General features: G+C 43.7%; 1 protein-coding gene across 1 annotated transcript in view; it reads right to left on the bottom strand.

Annotated features, from left to right (window-relative positions):
* Nucleotides 1-22,459, bottom strand: part of OXSR1 (oxidative stress responsive kinase 1) — an 86,693-nt gene that overhangs the window by 54,425 nt on the left and 9,809 nt on the right. Inside the window, exons 2-3 of the mRNA XM_052693337.1 lie at nucleotides 12,072-12,184; nucleotides 1,706-1,814 (exon numbers count right to left, since the gene is read on the bottom strand). Of these exons, the coding sequence (XP_052549297.1) occupies nucleotides 1,706-1,814; nucleotides 12,072-12,184 (222 nt within the window). The remainder of the gene's footprint in view (nucleotides 1-1,705; nucleotides 1,815-12,071; nucleotides 12,185-22,459) is intronic.

Below are 22,459 nucleotides of genomic sequence, written 5' to 3'. Positions count from 1 at the left end.
GTGGTGGTGAATGGAGTCACATCCAGTCACGAGTGGTGCTCCCCAAGTGTCAGTATCAGGGCCTGTTCTGGTCAATATCTTTACTGATTACCTGGATGAGGGCATTGAGTGCACCCTCAGTAAGCTTGCAGATGACACCAGACTGGCTGGAAATGTTGATCTGCCCCGGGGGTAGGAAGGCCTACAGAAGGATCTGGACAGACTGGATTGCTGGGCTGAGGCCAATAGGATGAAGATCAACAAGACCAAGTGCTGGGCCCTGCACTTTGGCCCCAGCAACTCCAGGTAATGCTTGGGGCAGAGTGGTTAGAAAGCTGTGTAGAGGAAACAGAGCTGGGGGTATTGGATGATGCTTGGGCACACTTCTGGCTCGTGTTCTGCCAGTTGGTCAAGGCCAGCAGCATCCTGGCTTGTATCAGAGATGGTGCTGCCAGCAGGAGCAGAGAAGTGACCATCCCTCTGCACTCAACACCTCAAGTACTGTACCTGATTTCAGGCCTCTTAGTTCAAGAAGCACATTGAGGCCCTGGAGCACATTCAGAGAAGGCCAACAGATCTGTGAGGGGTCCGGAGCACAAGTCTGATGGGGAGCAGCTGATAGAGCTGGGATTGTTCAGTCTGGAGAAGAGGAGGCTCAGGGGAGACCTTACTGCTCTCTGCAGCTGCCTGCAGGGAAGTTGTGGTAAGGTGGGAGTCAGCCTCTTCTCCCCTCTAGCAATAGGGCTACAGAGAATGGATTCAAGTTGAGCCACAGGAGATTCAGGTTGGACGTTAGGAAATACTTCTCTGAGAGAGTGGTCAGGTGCTAGGACTGCACAGGGAGGTGGTGGAGTCACCAGACCTGGAGGTGTTCAAGAAGCATTCCGATGTTATACTGAGGGACATGGTTTAGTGGAAACTATTGGTGATAGGTGGATGGCTGGACTGGGTGATCTTAGAGATCTTTTCTAACCTTAATGATTCCATGATATTGTTCTTCCTTTGTAAAGCCACAGACTGGCATTACAGCAGCAGTTCTGCTTTGAAAAACAGGTGATTTAAGTTCCTCACAAGGGCAGCCAGTATGTAAGTTAGTTAAAATCAAAAGACTGGCTGGTTACCAACAAGCTATCAGCACCATATGCAGGTCTCCAACTCAAGTGAGAACAGGGCAAGCAATCAGCCCTGCAAGAGGAGCTGCTAACATCACAGCCCCAGCTATACAGCGGCTGGGAACGGTTGGGCTCAGCAGAGGAGGTTGGATTCATCTCTAATTCAGAAGGTTTATCCTAGGATCATGGAAAAGGATTAAGAAACTTCTGCAAATGCAATATGAGAAACAATCTCAGGTGCAATGGTGTTGTTTCTGTTGTTTTGAAGTTTAGAATGGTTTCAACTACTACATCTGTACCCAAGTTCCTTTTTTCAGTGTCTGAAGTCACATCCTTCTGTTTTCAAACTCAACTGAGTCATTCAGCAATTAAACACTGACAGTATCTTGTAGAATTATTTTGTACAATTTACAAAACTGGACTTAAAAAAGACAGTCAGTCATGTAGTTGGGTATACACGAAATAAAAAGCTATTTCTGAGCTGAATGGGTTGAAGTTAAGCATTATCATTCAATGTTAATTCAGAAGTGGGAAGGAAACCTGGGACGAAAACAAAAGAAAACACTGGTCAGCCTTTAATGCTGCCTTTCAGGGTATCGAATTGGACCACTCACCTCCACTAAGTAACTTCATCACCAGCCAAAGCTCATCTTTCACCACAAATGATGTGTAGTAAGATACAATGTTGGGGTGGTGGCACTGACTCATTGCTTGAATCTCTTTCTGCAAAGAAAAATAAAATATTAGCAGTTAGACACAATGATTATTATTCCAAATACAAAAATTACCTCCCTCAAAATGCAATATTCAATGAAGGTGAGAGAAAAAAAAAAAGAAAAAGAAACCTAACCACAAAAATAAAAACCTAGAAACTTTTAATACTCAGCCTGCATCACGCTAGAACCAAACCTAAAGCTATTCATGGATGCTCCACCTGTCTCTCTCTCTGACTAACAGAAAACAAAAGTAGATTGAAACCCTCTTGGCAAGAGCAATAAAATGATTCTAAACACCTGCTTTCAGCTACAACAGAACACTCCTGGAAACTCACCAGTGTTACCTAAGCAGCTTATGCCACCAATTTCTTTCATTGATCTGTTGCACAACAGATGCTTAATCAGTCAAAAACTTATCATTTGGATGAGAAAGGGAAATATTTGCCTCCGGGAAAAAAGGGTTTCTCATCCCTAATGTTTCTTCTCAGCATGAAAGCAGATGGCTCAGCTCAATCAGGCTGAGGGCACAAAGGACAGCTACAGCTTTTGTCATACAGGAGGAGTAGGGAAAACAGTCTGAAATTAGAAAGTAGTTGGCTACTACAGATGGAGTACAACAGTAAATATGCTCAGATGTGAAAGTGGCTGAGTTTTGACTTGAGTGCTTACTCTTACATTCATTTATGGGTTAAGGATTGAGGTTTCCCAAAGGGGGAACAACACGACAGAAAACACTGACCAATTTCTCATTATGCAAGCACTAACAACTAGGTTGGACAAAGCCTCACAGTTTCTCCATTGCCCACAGACAAAAACCACCCATTAAGCCAAGCCTGGCACCCGGCACTACCTAGCTGGGCATCAGTGCTGCAGCCAGGCAGGTAATCTCAGCCAAGAGCCCCAGTTTGCCTGACTGTAGCTTCTAGTGAGACCCATGCATTCCCCAATACCTGGATTTCCTGTGAGAGCCGACCACAGACACCACTTACACAAGGGGAAGGAAAGCAAGACCACTCCATGGCCATGTGCTGATTCTTTCCTCCCAAAGCACCAAAACACAAGAGGATGCTCTGAGGACTCACCCATGCCCAGGAACGCCCCACAGACACTGCCAGTTCCTCTCCTACCCATTTAAAAAAGGTCCACTTGTGACTAAATACAGCATAAGAGCACTACTTGCCCAAGGTATGCAGCTGGAAGTCACAGCTACACAGAAACTGTGGTATTGATTTATCCAGTTTAATGCTGCTTTCCAGAGTAGGTGTATTTGAGGAATCAAATGCACTTGGTTCCTCTTTCAGCTCCCCCAGAAGCACCAACTTTCCAGGAAGTTCCAGTACAAAGATTAAACAAAAATCCTGAACAGAAAGGGGTATTTGAAGAGCAGGGGAGTAGGCCACTGAAGTCAGTACAGCATACACAACAACTTAAAAACCACTCTGTGAAAATAAATACAGTCTGAAATAATATCCTCTGCTTATTCTGACTGCTCTAGCTCTCTCCCCTGCAAACACATAGATGCTTGTGTCAAGCTACTTTGCAAAAAAGGAAATAAATCAGCACCTTCAGAGTTCGCTAATGCTTCTCAATTAGGAATCACAATGCAGGAAAACCCCTCAACAGACAAATTTGGCAATAAAAAAATTGCTTTGCTTCCAGTTTCTGTCAGGGGATGGGTGACAGATGGAAACTGATGAACACAGGTCAGATTCAGTGACTGCTCAGTGCCCTCTGCCATACTGGTTGCATAAAACCCAGTTGCTTAGAGAGCTGTCTGCAAGCACCACTGCAACTCTATTGATTTGTACCTCTCCAAACTCAGCTTATTGAGCTCAGAGTTCTACACTCATTTGCTTACCCTGGAATCATACTGGACTTGCTCACAGCACTGGATAGCATCCCTTTTTAAGGAATCCATAAACCTGACACAGCCTTTGTACCTGCACCTGGAATTACCATTTGGTCTAAGGCTTTAAATTAATTTTCAAACATGCATGCAAACGTTTAACAAGTAGAAAAACACATCCACAAATGGCATCAGAGGAAAAAAAGAGGTGGAAAGAAGCAAGCAGGACGTTGCTCTGCTGGTCCTCGTATCAGCCAGCCCTCCCATCCCCAAAGCCAAGATTCTCAGAAGTGATCAAGAGTAGCTTGTTTTAATCTTATCTCAGTAAAACCTCTCAAAATATTTTGAACAGGCTCCCTAGGAGATCAAGAGAGCAGTTAAAAAAATATGCACAAATATTAAGTATTTTATAGATATTAGTGTATTCCACTGGAGTTCAGGAGACAGCAAGATAAAGCCAGGACCAAGTTTATTTAACATACTAGGCCTGGATCAGATCTTTTCCATACAATTAGTATTACACCATTTCACAGTAATTCTGTGACATTCTGTTACTATTTTATTATTTTCCATGAACTTCCTCTCTTGCACATTTACCATATTCCACTCTCTAGGCTAGAAATAACAATTGAAATGAAGAAAAAAAAGTTACATTTGTCATAGGCTGCAGTACACAAAAAGGAAAAGGGAAAACAAATCACAGTAAACTTGATCTATGTGACAAAACACCATCAGCTAGTGGATGTGCAGTAGCAGATTAAGCCAGTTCTTAAACAGCACAGCGAGGTTCTGAATAATAAACTACATCCCAGTCCCTAGTGCTTTCACACTGTTACCAGTAAGGAATAACCACAGAATTGTAGGGGCTGAAAGGGACTTCAAGACACCACTAAGTCCAACCCCTGCTAAAGCAGTTCCCTACACAGGTAGGTGTACAGTCAGGTCTTGAGTATCTGCAGACAAGGAGACCCCACGACCTATCTGCTCAGGCTGTTCTGGTGCTCCATCCCTCTGACAGTGAAATTCTTCACTCTGTACAGAAATCCCTGTCTTCCATTTTCTGCCTGCTGCCCCTCATTCTATCACTGTATGCCACCAAAGAGTCTGCATACGTTGCTTGGAATGAGCAGGCAAATCACAGCGGGCTTTGTGGTTAAAATGTTTCCTTGACATACTGAAACCAGTTCTGTCTCGCATACAAGTGTGTTACAGCACTACAAATGCAAGGACTAAAGTGCTGTAGTTAAGGAATCCCAGTCAGGAATCACTGGGGAGCTCTGCTCAGAAGTATACTTACAGAAAGAGGAGGAGGGGATGGAATGCAGCCATGGTCCTTCTAGGTGCAAGAAGCACAGCTTTAACCTTGGTGCCAAAGTTTTTCAGAGCTTTCACTGCAGAACTGCTCTTCAAACACCACAAAGTGCTACCAGGCAAATGGTTCCCCTTCCCATCGTCAGCTAAAAGACGTTGCTATCCTCAAATCACATAAAGAAACAGCTGAATTATAGCTGTGTTGCCCTCACTTTTGCTAGCATCTAAACTATGTGGAAAACTAATAACATTCTCATCAGTTTTTACACATCTGTCATAATGCCAGTGCTAAGCACTGCAGTTTATTGGGGCTAATGCACAGAACTTCTGAAATGGAAATGTTTTATTCCTGCTCATCATTACCAACTCCTCAAACTAGCTGCAGCTCCAGCTGCTGGTAGATATCCACCCAGTTGCTTTTCCACACACACACAGCTAAATCCCTTCAGTTAAGAGACACGGCCTTACTGCCAATTCCCCATTTCAAGAGCTATAAATTCAACTGCCTTCTGCTCAGCTATGGAGAACAAATTACTGATAAAAACACATCTAGAAACAGGCAGTGGTTTGGAGATGGTTACATGCTCACCCTAGGCTAGATATTAAAAATAACTGCACTGTCAAATAGACTGGGGTTAGCTATAAAGGCCCCCACATCTTCCATTAAGGGTTCTAATGAATGTTTTCAGTGCTTCTGCAGACAATAAAAGACAGCATTTCAAGGCTTCTGAAATGCTAATAAAACCTCCCTAAAGTATAATTTAGAATAATAAGAAACCTCTTTATCTCTTCTAAGTCAGACACACTTCTGGAGATCTGCTATTCTGGAAGTACATCTATTTTCCTCCACTGAAGTTTGAGTCAACAAGAGCAGAGACACAAAGCAGGTAAAGCTGTGTACAAGATGCTGGCTGAATCTATTTCACTGGTATTTTCTGTTCACATTATCACTTTCTTTTCTTAATGCTTATCTGCCCCTGAGGCACATTTCAAACACACTTGCTCTCAAATACAAGGCTTCCTTTATTTAGTTATACTTGCTCTCTGTTGACATGAACTCAATAGACAGAATGCAAGCAACATAAGCAATCTGCTTTCACATGGGTACCTGCAGGTTTAGAGGAATCCAGAAAGCTGTTTACCTGGCTATCCCACTTGAAGGCAATCATGACACTAGAGAATAGAGTGGGGAGGAAAGTGGAAATCAAAACAGGTCAGGTGTAATCTCTTCCCTGAGTACATCAATGCTCCAGCTTTGGATGGTGAAGCACTTCTCACAGCTGAAATTTCAAGGCACAAGGCAATAAATTCTTCTTTGTCCTTCTGAAGCAGGATTAAGAACTCTGGTTCAATCGCAGACAACCACCAAGCTTTACTTTAAATTCAAATGGCTTTGTTTAAAGTCTATAAAATTGGGAATATGGATTTATTCCCATTTTCAAATATCAGCATAAAAACCATGATGTTCTGTCAACTTAAGGATCATTATTTGAAAGAGAAGAGGAAGAAGCACAGAGCTAAAAAAAATCTGAGATTCTGATACAAATTCCCTGTCCAGATTATTCAGCTCAACTCCTTACCTCAAGCCATGGAGAGAGACTGGCACAACTAACAGATCAGATCAGCCCATCCAGAGCAACAGAGGAAACTATTACACACCTAATTTTGAAATGGATAAGAAGTCTTCATGAGGAATATAATCTCAGGTGAAGGGAAACAAACTACTGCTGTGACAAGGTGCCCAAGAAACAGCTTCAACCAGTAGAGTAATCAAGATTTCTGCTGCTGCTGCTCTGATAACTCTACAATCAAGCAGTACAACAGCTTCAAACCTTCTGTACAACTGCAGTCTCACTATGCAAGAAACTTGCAACAGAGCACAGTGAGTAACCATGCAGAGGTCTGACACGCTGCACTATCTGGCACTGACACTAAAGGAATTTTCTTCCCTTTGGAGCAAGTGTAAAAGTCCTGAGGACTGAAGTGGAACTATGATGGCAATTCCCATAAGATGAAAGACACGGATGAAAAGTCTGTATGTCTACAGCACTCTGCTCCTTTGTTCCCATCAACCTTATGGTCTAGTTAATCCACTTGTAGGAATTGCTGTCAGATCAAAGCCAGTTCAATATCCTGTCCAAGTCTTCAAAAGAAGGTGTAAAACCCTCTAACAAGCAGTTACAGATTTATCTGCCCGGAGGGGAGACTTCTAACTAAGCCCAGGCAGTTAACAGTTGGCTGATGCTTTAAACCAGGGGAGTTCATAATCCTTTTTATAAATCCTATCTAATTTAACCCTCTCTACTATAGGTTGATTTATTTAATCTCATGCAATGTTTGATCTCCATATTACTGGCAGCAAGCTCCCCAGGCCAATTCCATGAAATTCAAAAGGACATATATTTCTATTGTAGTTAGATTTGTTACCCTCAGCTTCCTTACCCTCTGACCACAGGAGTAGAAGAAAGTAGTACCCCCACTTCTCTCCTTTTATGTACAAAACCTGTTATGTCCATCTCTGGACTCTGTTTCCCAAACTTGTTCTCTATTGAATAACTCTGGGAGCTGCAGAGGCAGCAGTGCTCTCTCAATTGAGAAAGATCTACCTAAAAGAATTCAGCAGAGCTCTGCAGAGAAGGACTGGAGGTGCTGGTGGACAACAGGTCGGCCACAAGCCAGCAGTGTGCCCTTGTGGCCAAGAAGGCCAATGGAATCATAGGGTGCATTACAAAGAGCTCGGCCAACAGGTCAAGGGAGATGATCCTCGCCCTTTATTCTGCCCTGGCAAGGCCACATTTAGACTACTGCATCCAGCTCTGGGCTCCCCAGCTCAATAAAAAAAAGGAAGGAGTTCAGAGGACCACAAAGATGATTAAGGGCCTGCAGCATCTCCCAAATGAGGAAAGGCTGAGTAGGCTGGGTCTGTTCAACCTGGGACAACTGGGGACATGGGGAGGATCTAATAAATGTTTATAAATACCTAAAGGGAGGTAGGAGGCAAAGAGATGAGGCTCTTCTTGGCAGCATGTAGCAATAGGACAAGGAATAACGGCCTAAAACTTGAACATAGGAAGTTCCATACTAATATGCAGAAGAACTTCTTTACAGTAATGGTGATGGAGCACTGGAACAAGTTGCCCAGAAATGTTGTAGAGTCTCCTTCTATGGAGATACTTAAGACCCATCTTCCTGTACAACCTATTATAGGGTATCTGCTTTAGCAGGAGGGTTGGACTCTATCTCTTAACGTCCCTTCCAAGCCCTACAACTCTGTCATTTTGTGATATACCCCACAGCTATTCAACATTCCCACCAACTGCTAAACAGAGAGAAATCCTACCATCTGCTTCTCCAAAGCAAGGAAAAATCCATGTGGATGAAAGAAAGCTAATTCTGTTTTAATTGTATGAAAACGAAGCTGAGCCTGACGGACAGAGAAATCTAAGGCCTTTAAGATCAATAATTCGTTACAAGAAGACATCTGCATAAGAACAAAGCTTCAGGCACAGTTATTTTGAGGCAGCTGTTATGCCACTGCTCTTCAAGGACAACCAACTGCAGTAACTACATGCCATATAGGAAAGTAGAGGGAAGAGCAACACAGCAGGAAACAACATTCAGCTGTGAAATACAACACAAGTTGGCTGTTTTCAACAAAATTAAGCAGCGCTTCACGTACATTTATCTACTGTGGGCTGCATGACAAGTAAGAAGTGGAACTGAAACAACTAGAGAAGCCCCAAAGACCAGTAGTAGACTGATGATCACCATATTTGACAATACACACTGCTTTCAGTCACACTGGTCAGCAGGAACCACAACAAGCTGCACTGTACTTTCCTTCCAGATGAACTTCACAGGCCTTTTAGGAAAGATCTGCCAACATTTAATGCACAGGAGGAAAGAAAAAAAAGAAATTAAGTATTAAAATCAATTCCTGATTAGTATTACCTGATTTGGTAGCTGGGCTAGAGAGAACCACATCTCTGAATAGCATTATGCCTCTAAGTCTGTACAATTACAGCAATTATCACTCCATCTGAAGACCTCAATGGTCTCAACTTGGTTTGCTCAGTACAACAAAAATCACTCCTTCCAAAAATTGCACCTTTCCATACACTGCAGCAGAAGGAAACCAATCCACTGCAGTAACCTAGAATGTCATGTAGCATTTGCAGAGCATGCAGGTTACCCCTGACCACCCGCACAGCTTGAGTGGATGTGGAGATATCAGGATCAAAATCAATACCTTTAATGAGTCAAGCCCTACTATTAGATCAGCTTAATCACTCTAGGCAAGGCATCTCCACAAGCTAGGAGGTGCTCCTATGTTTCCTTGTATCCAGACACATCTGAAGCACTGCAGAATTAGAAGGAAAAAAAACGTATTTTAAGTTAGATTTTCCCCTTTCTGATGGCTGGGCACTGCTGTAACATGAGAGCATTGATTTACTGCCTGAGAGACAGAAAGTTTTCCATAAGCTGACTTTGTGCCTGGATACCCTCAGTGCAATAGAAAGATAATGGATCTAATAAAAGCCCAACTTCATGCTTTTAACAGCATTAGGGGAGAAGAGTAAGCAAGGAGAGAGCATAGCATTAGTATGGACTCACCATATTTTCTCTTTGCACTCTCTTCTTAGAGCTGTACTCCACAAGGGTTTGCATTTATGGGCTTTGGAGAAAAAAAATAATCCTGCAATAACAAGTGGTTGCTCAGAAAAAGGTAATTAAACAAATCTAGGAAACTGGCACAAAGGGAGACCACAAGACTGAAAGCCTTGAAAATATTTACTCTGGAGAAGAGGCAAATATGGAGACAAGATCAAGAAGTGTGGAAGAGCTTCAACCTTTTTGACTCTTTCATTGAGAAACAATCATTCAATAAGCTGAAATTCAGAACAAATCAAGGGAAAAGACTCTTTTCCATAAAACATACCTACCTTGGTGACCCCTGCCCCAGAAAGCTACAGCAGCTCCAAAAACATCTTCCTCCTCTCATTATTTCAAGTCACCATAGTTGCATTTTTGATACATTTTCAAAAATAATTAAGAGATCAATTTAAATCTGGATAAATAAGAGCTCAACTATTACACATCAGAACAAGAACTTATTTAGCAAGAGATTATCCCAAAATTGTCCAGGGCTCAAATACTGCATTCTCCTCTGAAGCATCAGGCACTAATCACTTACTTGTGTTTCTCAAGTCAGTTTTCTAGAAGGGCTACAGTATCTGGCAGCACAACTGAAGACATGGCACAGAGGCTTATTTCAAAGATCAGATTAAGAATTTGTCTTCTGAGGTATGCAGAAAAAGAGAACCAGTCAGACTACTGTATCAGAGTGAAAAAGGAGGACCTGACCTTCTGAAGGAGCTGTATGATGCTGTTAGAATAAAATCATCGGAAGCACACCAAAGAAATGTTACATCTGAGGACAGATTAACTGGCTTGGAGGACTACTTACCATCAGGTTCTCCTCACTTTTGCACATCTCACTATAAAGAAGTTATTTTCTACAGGCTGTACCCAAGTTTGTCTGTTGGAGCCATACAACACAAGTGCTGACTACAAAAAGCTACCAAGCAAGTTATGAAGAGTCTGACAGCAGGTATAGAAAGACTTGCCTTCATCCCAGGCATTAACAAACGCTATGTTGAGATGTAAATGTCTGCCTTCACAACAGACCTATAAAAAAGCCTGAAGAAAGACCCACACTCTATTTGGTAACAAAATTGGAATCTGAGACCTGACAAGAGCCTTTCATTGCAGTGCTGCCATAACAAGTCAAGTCATTGTGAGCAACAGGTCAACGAGAGATTTAAAATATGCAATTAGACATACTTATCTAAAATTACATGCCAAGTCTCTGCAGCGTATCTTTCTGAACCTAACCCTTTTAGCTGGAACTGGCAATTATTCAAACACTAACAATCTCAATTAGTAGATTGTGACGATTCTGTTTGGCATACTACTGAGGCACAGAAGTAGGGATAAGTCACATAAAAGACTTGGAAAGACTACCAAGGGACAGTACTCAAGACAGAAAAATTGACTGTGAAAAGGGAAGCAATCTGCAACCCTTATGCTAAGAAGAGCTGTAACAGAGCTTGAATGCAGGTCATCTTAAGAGAGAGTCCTACACACAGTCCTTCACAGGCACATTACAACATGACAGCTTGAATGGAGCCTTTCCTCTTTACAAGAGCATATTTGTAGATACCTATGATGATAAAAACAGCATTAGTCACTGTATGGAAACTGGAACTGTAGTTCATGTGACTTGCTGAGAATTATACACGTGCAGAACTAGCCAGGATATCTGCATTCTGTCCCTGTTCTGTTTTCCCTCCCCAAAATCAGCACCTGGCTTAACAGCACAGAAGCTGTCAGAACGCAAATGAAAATACAGGAAGGATTAAGAAATTCCTGGAGAGCTGCTTTAAAAGGAAAGGTGGTGTAAGATCTTCTCTCTGCCTCTCCACAGATCCTGTTGATCATTATTTACTATGGAAAGCTTTACCCAAGAGAACTTTCACAGCTTCAGTTCTGACACCTGTCCATAGGAATGCCCATCCCTGTCTGGCTTAAGGGACCTTCTACATGCGAGATGAACTGTGCTGCACTAGAAACACCAGCTTTCTCACCAGCAGGAAAATCCCATCAACATACAAGCCTGACAAGAGCGACCTCATTCAGTTTCTCTTTTTACAGGTGAAGGAGAGAATGTAAGGAACTGCAGGATAGAAAAAGAAGGCAAAATGATTCCCCTAAATTGTAAGGTTCGCAAAAGCCTTAGCTTCCATTGCACAGCTCTTGTACAGGCAGTTGGACTTCACACTTGCACATCAACCCCACTCAAAACAAAGGGATCACACAGAATGCTTAGCTCTACACAACAGCTTGAAGTTCTCCAACAATTGATCTTTTTTTTTTTTTTTAACATTTTCTTAGGGACTGTGCCCCACAACCAGGGATTGGTCTGCCTCCAGCTAAATCAGTCAGGTCCTCTCACACCACCTCAAGAAATGTCCTTTAAAGGCACTCAGTAAGCAAACAGATGATGTTAGCTGCAATACAATTCGCCAGACCGTTTTGGTTGCATACCAGGAGTTCATCCATGCTCGTCTGACACTTCTCAAGATTGATCCGTTTAATTGCCACCTTCTCCTTCTTTGGAACACAGAAGGCTGCCTGCACCACAGCTGTCGCTCCGCTCCCTGTGGGTGGGAGAAAGAGATGGTTAACATCATCCTACAGGACTCCTGCAGGAAGGAAGGGAGGTCAGACAACAAAGGGACAAGTGCTCCTTAGTAGAGACAGCAGAGCCAGGTGACAACCCAGGGAAGCCCACCCATAGGCACTGAGCCCTTGGACAACTCCACAGCTCAGCTGCAGCATCAAAGAGCTGGGCTAACCCAGCATAAACAAGGGGTTCCTCATGAGGAACCACTACAGCTACACAGGAAAAAACATGCTCTGGTTTACTTATAACAGAGGGCTGATCCTTTTAAAAGAAAAGCCACTGATGTCATGCTTTTAACCTGGTGTGTTCACCCAGAGTGTTGAAACAAGCCATACTCTTTGCTACCAGCACTAATGACATTTCTCAAATAGTTTTATGTACTAATTCCCTTCAGAGCTTCCCTCTTGTTTTATGCAACAGCACGAGGCAGGCTTCATTCAAGCCTGTTCAGTTTTTCAGCTAGTGGCACAATACTTTGGTATTTGGGTTGAAAACCTCAACCAAAGAACATCTAAATTCAAACAGGGAGAAAATGCTGTCATTTGAAGCTGTTCAAACTAGTAAAAGCAGGCACAAAAGTTCTGGATTTAAACTGCTCAGTACCATCATACACCCTTTGTTATCAAAAGCACTGTGCAACAGTGAGATTTAAATCACCAAAGCCATTACTGACCTGTATTTGTCAGCCCCCAGAAAGAGCTGCAATATTTGCGTCTTAGCAAACCTCGTTGCTTTGCTTTCTACCCTGATCTTGATTCATCTTCACTAGAAAGGAATCAATTCCAGAGTAAGAAAAGCAGTAGGATAAATGAGAAAGCTCAGGAATTTCCTATTGCCAATATTCTATGAAAATGCTATTGAAAAAATATCCATTCTGCATTGTGGCATAAAACACTTGTTTTAGAAGGTTCTCCCCTTTTAATACTATGCAACCTACCTCAAGATTCTTCCATACAGATCAACCACAACATTTCTGCAAACAATCTTTCCAAGACATTCGGATAAACCAGGGGCAAAAGCTAGCAGTCTCCATGCAAAGGATACTGAAGCTCTCCACAGCACCCATCTCACAGCAACAGACATCAACTCACAGCCAAACTCAAATATTAAGTGCCATGTTGGAGAAAGAACTTGAAACCTGGTCCTAAAAGAAAACCTGCTCCATCCAAAGTCACACTGGGGTAAGTGACAAAGCCCTGAACTTGATCCTCTAGTCTTCAACCAGCACCCTCTCACAAGAGTTTCACTTCATGTTGTTACAAGCAGATTCTGGGCAACAGCTCCAGCTTGCCAGTTGATTGGCTGCACTGAAAGAGTTCCCATTCTAAAGGCAGAAAGCAGGAGCATGAAGAACACAGAATGGCAAGGGTGCTCAAGCTGTACTATTTCATGAATCAAATGGGGTTTAAAGAAGTTCAAGGCTATTTGTTACTCACAACTATTTTAATTTTCAGGGACTATTTCTAGCAGAGTACAAAACAAAGTACCAGAGATGCTCAGGGGGAAGAAAAGCACAAGAGCAGAATAGTTACAACAGGGGCAAGAATAGTTACCAGGAACTTTGAAAATGAGCTTGAGCAAGTATAAGGACTTCTGAGCAAAGGATGGAGATGATGGAAGGCTGAAAATCCAGGAGGAGTTTTTTGACTTGGAGTTGGCTAGACTGCCAGCAGCATGGCTGCAATACACACAACATCAAATGTGCAGCAACCATGCCAAAGCAAACTCTGCCTGGCAAGCAGCTCACAGAGGACTCATTGCCACTCACTGAGAGCCCTTGGTGGCACGGACCTGCCCCTCTCCATCCCTACTCTGCTCCTGCTTTGAGAGGGAGAAAGAAGTAAAAACACACAAAGTGACTCAGGATATACACAGCAGAGCATGAAGAAGTGGTGACAAAAGGCAGGAGAAGGGAGTTATGCTCACATTTCATCATACTGCAAGTCTCTCTGCAGCAACAGACCTTTGGAAGTCAGAACAAGAGAAGTAAACTTTTGTGACTGTTATTCTTTAGAAAGAATCAGATCCCAGAATCACTGCTGCTGACACATTCAAAGCTGCAGTACTATGCTTTCTTCCTTTGGATGCCTCAGTGCATCATAAACTGGAGATGAAGACAAGCTGGATGCTGTATGATTACATCTCAGCAATGCACCTCAGGAGACTGTCCTGTAAAACAAACCTTCTCACCCTTCAGTCAGATTTGCACTACAGACTTGGTCCTAGAGCTACCCAGACATCACCAGCACAGCAGTGTCTGACTCAAAGCTCTTCTGGCTGCAGTTCCCTGCAATGTGGCACACCAGCGTTTCTGTGCTGCTCAAATCCTGCTGGTATCAGCTTGTCCAGCAGAGATGTTACTTACAATCCGTGCATGACACCACTACAGGAGATCCAATCACTGCTACGGATAAAATCTTTCATGAGAAGAGTCTTCAAGTCCTGGGCTTCCATAGAAATGACTACACAAAGAGTGGTTCTGTGTTCTCATTTATTTTTAAAGATGTTACTACACAATGAAAATGGAAACAATGGATGCAGAATAATTAGAAACAGGACCACACTACAGCTCTGTCCTACTCTCTCATCCAGGCCTGCTAGAACTTCAGGGCAAACACTGCTTCTCACTAAGTGCTTGGACAATACCCAGCCTCCGAGGCTTCAATCTCCTATGGGCGTATGGCATTATTTGAACAGCAATGAGATCCAAAACTAAATCCTTCTGGGCACATGGCAGGGAAGCATCTCAACTCAAGGCTCCTCCCCATCAATTCCCTGCTGCTCCCGCTTCTCTTGGTTCGATCACCACCTGCTCTCCCTGCTCCCCCCTCTCCTGCTAATTCGTCATTTCTTTCAGCTCTGCTGTAGCACTTAATTATAGAGAAACAATAAAATCTCAAAAGCGTATCAAGCAAGGATTAAACCAAGCTGCAGCTCGATGTGCCACAAGCAAGCTGTTCTTTGGTAGCTGCAGCGGCGTGCCGCACTCCTGGGACTGAACAAAGACAGGTTTCCATGCTTCTCTGAAGAGCACGGAAAACATAGCAACACAGCTACTTAAGGACTTACAGCCACACAATTTGCTTATTGAGTTCCAGGGTGGAAAGAAAAAGAAAGGATGTCAAACACATTAGTGAAAACAAGCATAGGTACAGAGAAAGATGCCAATAGAAAAAATGATTGGCAAAGAAGTTTTTGAAAATTTAGGAGCAGGTGACAAATACAGGGGGAAATAGTGGGAGAAGCTGCTAAAAATGAACCTAGATGATAAACAGCACAAGGGCAGTGTGCACTGGGGTGCCCCAGCTCTGACAAAGCAACTCTCCCAGAGCCAACTGCTCAGCCCCAGGTTAATGTTTCCATGCTCAGGTCACACTGCCTTCCCCATGACACCCTGACCAAGGTCAGTGCCAAGGCTCTTCCCTTCACCACCCCCAAGATGGGCTTTCAGAGAAAATTCACTTCCAAGTTAATCTCTTCCAGCGTGACGGCTCAGAGAAACAATGAAAACTGGGCACAGTCAAATGCTTGCTGCTCTGTTCCTGAAAAGCAGGAGGTCATTCTGGTGATGGCTGCAGGAAAAGGAAAGAAAGGAATGAGACCCTGAGTGGGTGTTAGGGCCTGTTTAATAGCCCCCTGCTTTCACCTCTGTAGGATCTCAGCTACAGTTCCAGCCCTTCAGATAACAGCTGCCAAATTCTTCAGAGGGTCATAACCTGCTTTAGGAAACACCGCTTAAAGAAAAAGAGAGACCCTTTCAAACTCTTGCCTCTTTCATGTTTCTAATACTAGATGCTTCTTTCTGAACTAAATCCAGTTTCTGAAACAGTAAGAACAACCCAAACCTCCCCAAGCACTCCATCACTGAGGCTGATCTCCCTGGGTCTCTCCTTTGGATCAACGTTCCCCAGATGACCGCCCTCAGCACCCAGAGCTCCCACCCCAATTTTGCATGGGACCACGCAAGCCCACCTCCACCTTCTAAGGCAGGCTGGACGTTATTTCTTGTGCAGTCACCTGCTGTCATTGAACTTACATGAAGCTTTTTCATATTATTATTTTTTTTTTTTTTTTTTTTTAATATATATAGTAACTCACACCTTAGACATCTCTGTCAGAGTTGATGGAAACCAATGATTTCAAGGCTATTTCGAAAAGAAGAAACAAAATTGACTTGCACACAGCTGTTTGCATGTGCTTTGCTTCCAAAGGTAACTGAACTAAAAAGAAAATGTCATCTTTGCAGCCTCATAAGGACACTGCAGCTCTTCCAGGAAGACTGGTATGAATTGCACTGATGCTTCCTCCCAGAGGAGTGAAATTGAAGCCAGAGATCCTTTTGGCAAAGACATCAGCTGAAGCAATGGGAACGCTCTCGCCAAACGATCACAAGACAAACATCAAATCCTGGCTGCTGAGCAGTATTCCCCCACCACATGCAACAGGGCTTTAAATTAGGCACACAGAGAACTCACTAACAGCATCGTCCAATCCATCCCACTATTACAAACTGTATGCCACACTCCAGGAGATGGGAAAATTTCCCTTTAAGGTAAACTCAGCTGCTTACACAGCTGCCTCAGCCAGCAGGAGCTATCTTCCTCAGAGCATCAATACTCAATCTTACTGTGGTATCAATCCCTTCCCATAGAAGAAACATTCTTCCAGGGTCATGTGAATGATAGTTACATTTATCACCACAAAATTCCCTTTTCTCATCTCCGGTCAGCCTCCCAACACTTCAACCCACAAACAGTGCTCAAACTACTGGAAAACTGTGGGAAGGGGTCATTGAGTCATGACTTGGAAGGGATCTTTAAAGGTCATCTAGTTCAACTTCCTCGCAACAGACAGGGACATCTACAACTAGAACAAGTTGCTCAGAGCCCCTCTCAGCCTGACCTTGTCTGCAGGGATGGGGAATCCACCACCTATCTCTCCATGCAAGCAGCCCCTGGAGTTTACTGCTTCCAGTTACTTCCAGTTTACTGCTCTGCTGGAAACAGAGCTGAACTTCAAGTTAGACCAGGTTCCTCAGCAGCAAATTCGGCCTAGTTCAGAACATCTCCAACAATAGGTACTACACAGTCTCTTTGTCTGTTTCCATCTCTGACCACCCACACCAAAGCTTTTTGTCCTTCTACCTAATCACTTTCCAGCTTTGCAACTTGCATCTTGTACATTCACTGGGTACCTCAAGAGTTATCTCCTTCACCCCTTCCCACTAGGTAGCAGAAGCCAATAATGCTACTCCTTATCTTCTCTTTTAAGGCTCTCCCAGCCTATCCACAAGTCTTGTTCTCAAGCCTCGTTCTGTATGAGATCAGCTGAACACCTCTGCATAACCCTGCCCTCCCTTTTGCCATTCTCTGGCATGCATACAAGCTCTCTATTTTTAAGCAAGAGCTGGAATCCATCCTCCGCCAGCTGGAGCGCAGTGCCAGCGAGCTGCTCGTGACACAGGCACTGTTATAATTGTGCCCCCAGGTTTTCCTATCATGAGCAACTCACACAGAACTTTTCGCTACAAGAGAGCTCTGCACCAACAGCTTTTAGGCTCCAAGGTATCCAGTTTCAGGTATAAAAAAAAGTTGAGTTTCTCCACAAAGTACATCACCAAAAGCCCACTAGCCATTATCAAGCACAGCAGCTCCATCGCAGGCTCCAGGACAGGAAACAAAGTTGGAAACTACACATAGAGAGGACAACTCCTCATGCACCCTTTTTCTTACATCTGCTTCGTTAAGCACAGCATTTCCAGACCAGATGACAGCACAGACTTTACCCACTACTTCCTTCCTACTCCAGACCAGGGCTCAAGACCACCATTACAGAACTGTCACAAATTGCTCCTGCTGATAGCTTTCCTGCTCTGCACATCAGAATCCAGGAACCTATTTTTATAAAGCAAGAGCAAAGGATATATTTACCAGAAGTGCTCTTGCACAGCTTCCACTCAATTCATTTAATACTACCTTATCACAAGGAAATCACCACTCCTTGTGTCTCGGCGTTCCCGGAATGCCTCCAGTATGATCAACAGGAGCCTACGCTCCTCTTCCCGTTTGCAAAAGTGCATAAGCAATGCAACTAGCAACATATACTCTGAAAAGCACTTCTAGACAAGAAGCTTGCATGAGAAATACTGAAAAAAAAAAACAAACCACAAGGATTTCTGCTGTTTAGGTTTTTAGAACAACAAAACAATGACCCTGGTGAGGGGCTGTGCTGCCAACCTCCAGGCAGCACGATACAAGCTGTGCACACATGGCCGTACCCACGTTGCCTTCAGGCCTAAAAATACAGTGCTATCCATCAGGCTGAGCTGGCTCCCTGGCTGGGCAGAGCGTGCTTCTCCTACCATCAAGCCTCCTGATACCCCATAAGTGATTCTCTATTATCAAGTCTTTGAAAGAGTTGATAAGTGCAGGACAAGGGGAAATGGTTTTAAGTTGAGAGAGGGGAGATTTAGTTTGGATGTCAGGGGGAAGTTCTTTACAGAGAGAGTGGTGAGGGGCTGGAACAGCTGCCCAGAGAGGCTGTGATGCCCCATCCATCCCTGGAGTTGTTCAGGGACAAGTTGGATGGGGCCCTGGGCAGCCTGGTCTAGTGTTGAATGTGGAGGTTGGTGGCCCTGCGTGTGGCAGGGGGTTGGGAATTCATGATCCTTGAGGTCCCTTCAAATCCTGGCCATTCTGTGATTCTAGCCTCATGCCAAATCGCTGTAGAAGCTCTGCTCTGTGGTTACTCATTCCAAAGACAATACAGCAATAAAACAAGAAGCTGCAAGACTGGGAATGAGATTTCTTAAGCATCCTTCAGGAACGCAGGGCAGACACAGATCTCACTAAGCACCAGACTGCAAATTCAGACTGATCATGCATTTTTGGGTCCATCTCTGTGAAGACAATGCTCTGCCTGTATTTTCCCCCACCTTACTTGAAGTTATTAGTGAGAGAAGAGTTGTCTCTCCAAGAATGACACTCTTCTAAGATGATGGCAATAAAGCCTACTCCCAAATCTGCAGCCAGCTTGGGATGAGGTGGGAATACCCCTTAATCCCCAAGCATGACTTTACAAAAGTCCACTGGATGTCAAAGATCTTCCTGGCACAAACAGGAGAAGTAATGCTGCACAAATGATCCTTGAAAGGGGCCGCAGTTCTTCAAGCCACTTCCCCGTTAGGCATCAAATCCCTCCTAGAAAACGGATGATCTAATTCACATTGGCAATTACAAATAGCATTAATAAAACCAAACGGAGTGCAGAATGGGACACAGACATAATTCTAGCACTGCTACAGAGGGGATGAGCAGCTGCACTCACCCAAATCGAGTAGAACATTTGCACAGGGAAGTGTCATCTGCTCAGCCAGTGCTGCAGGAAGAGTGCTGCACAGTTACCAATGCTAGAAGTGAAGATAAAGTCCTGAACCAGCAGGGAAGTGGCCCAGGTGCCTCTAGAACAGCACAGAGCAAACCCAAATATGAACATCACTGTTACAGCACCAGGAAGGCAGAAATGAGCTGGTTTTGTTCCACGCCTACCTGAAAAAGCCTATGGGAACCTAGAGCAGCAGCAGAGCAGTTCCTGGCTTGGATGACTCAAAAAAGCTCAGTCTCTGGCACGAGCAGAGCTCCCCATCAGTATTTGGGGAAGATAGACTCACCTGCCCAAAATGCTCCTCACGCTGCACCAGCACAGCCCTGCTCACATCACATCCCACCACGTGCTCCTGGACATTCTGTGGAAGACATTCCCACATCGAGCAGAACCAGAGCTTTATGTTTCTCTCTCCATCAGCTGAAGGACAGCACAGTTCTGTACCCAGACACATTGCCTTCCAGTTATCACCTGCTCTCAATTTGTGTTGTCCAGCACACGCCCCGTGCCTTAATGTCTGTGCAGTCACCTTTGACTTGAACCTAGCTAAATATTTGCAGCAGTTGGCTGTGCTCAATGGCAATCCCCTATTTAAAATCCTGATGGAAGCACTAAGAGGCCAGGTTTAACTTGCTGCAACCTTTCTCAACTCTCGTATTTGGCCTACGCTAAAAGGAAAAGATACCAAACAAAGAAGGAAATAAATAGTTAATACACTGAAAGGAAGAAATAAATTATCTATTATAACAAAGAAGCATAAGTCTGTTTCTGGTTTGGTGGTGTTTTTTTTTTTTTTTTTTTTTTTTTATTTATTTTGCTGAAGTTGTGAGGATGCCAATGTTAATGTGTATACTGGGAGGACAAACAGCAATCTTCACTGTCTGCATGCATCCCAGCACAGCTACCCTCAATATTTCTCATGAAAAAGCTTTAAAAAGAAGTTGAGAAATTCTTCTTATGAAAAGCGATTCTAAAAGTTTGCATTTCCACATGGTCAAAAAGTCACAGCTCCCTCCTTCAGCAAGGCATAACTCACATCACTGAGTGCAGCACATTTGTTCCTCTTCTGGTCTCACTTCAAGCACAGCCAACTGCAGCAAATATTTAGCTAGGTTCAAGTCAAAGGTGACTGCACAGACATTAAGGCACGGGGCGTGTGCTGGACAACACAAATTGAGAGCAGGTGATAACTGGGAGGCAATATGTCTGGGTACAGAATTAAGTCTTAAGTACAAATAATTCTATTTCGCACCAGCGTGTCTCACAATTACAGTCTAGACATTTTAATGAAAAAACTGGCAAAAGGAATGGGACAAAGCACAGTTATTACCTGTAAGAAATTGTTTGTTTCACTTAAATTGCATCTTTCATTTAAGGCACATCTCTGTGTAATGACCTCCAGTCATTTTAGCCAGAGCTCAGGTAGTTTGCAATTCTGTGCATGCTGCAAGGCCGCTTATTTCAAACAGTACACAGAGATTTTTCTTTAAAACTCTATGAGACGTTCTCCAAAAGAATCTTCCCTTAATCATCTCATGTTTGTACCTGCAGCTTCCAGATGACTACTGATACCCCAGTGCCAGTCCAGCAAGTTCAAAGAACTTCAGAAAATGAGAAGCAGATTTCACAAGTGCAGCTATAAGAAACACAACCAAAATATCTGAACTGCGTGTGAACTTGCTGACAGTGAGCAATTCAACATCGAGAGCTCTTGCTGTTGACAGTACCACTGGAAAACAAGCACTGTGTTCAGAGCTTTCTGTCCATGTAAGACAACGTCCTTCTGAAGACAACCAATGCTCTGTGTCCCACGGAGGGCAATGGTAACCAGTGAAGCTCAGGTTGTGTTGCCAGCATTGTTTAAGCACGCTTCTCCTCCACTGGTCCATCAACACAGGAACACCCAGCACTGCAACATCAGACACTGTCCAGCAATTTAATTCAGTTCTCAAACTCAAAAGGAAGAACACAAACCTATATCCAATTGCTTGCACTATGTCTGACATAGTATTCAGAACCATCAGCCACAGGTTGGCAATAGACACAGACTGCTACACGACCCCACTGAACCCCCAGTACAAATAAATGAGTCTGAATTCTAAACCATAGACAGTTTGCTACTGTTACTGCACAAGTGGATGCCAAGGGTCCTGCAAAAAGGAAGAGGAGTCCTACGGAAATTTCTACCCCACCCCACTCAGCATGGTTCTCTGGAGAGTCTTTCAATATCTTAGGCCCTGAGCAAAGGATAACATCCGTGTACTCCCCCTTGGCTAACACTCAGGTTGGGAATCCTTACCAAACTAAGGCAAGGTATACAGGCCTGGGAAGACAGCTGGCCTGTCAATGCAATGCAGCCCAGAACAGGGATAGAAGATGAGGTACCAGATGGCCATGATAGCAAAGTAACTGTTAAAACTTCCCTGAGTCGCCTTGCTATTTTGATTTCATTGATGAGTTACCTGTACTCCCAACCTCCCACAGCCCCTATGACACCCAAATCACCCTGCATTCACACCAGCACTCACCCCCACCACATCTCTAAGCAAGTAGGCGTTAATCCTAAATCCACCACCAGAAACAGACAGAAACAGACAGAAACACTCCCAACAGTGAGGGGCTGCAGGGCTGGGACCCTACCAGCAAACACCAGGAGCCCAGGCAACTTGGGGAGCTGCCCTCTGGGACTCCTTCCCTGTGGCAGCAACCACACTGAGCTCCCAGGGCCAGTTAGTTACACAAGTCCTGCATGACCTGCCACATTTACTTAAGATGCTATTAGCACGCCCAAATTAGATCTTCAGTTTGAAACAAATTATATTTATTTGATTTTGTGCCAACAACTCTGGCTAATTTAAAGGGCACT

The sequence above is a fragment of the Tympanuchus pallidicinctus genome, unplaced genomic scaffold, assembly GCF_026119805.1.
Source record: "Tympanuchus pallidicinctus isolate F22 unplaced genomic scaffold, pur_lepc_1.0 scaffold3, whole genome shotgun sequence".
NCBI lineage: Eukaryota > Metazoa > Chordata > Aves > Galliformes > Phasianidae > Tympanuchus > Tympanuchus pallidicinctus.
The sequence above is the reverse complement of the archived record's forward strand: the minus strand, read 5'-3'. Positions and strand labels throughout refer to the sequence as shown.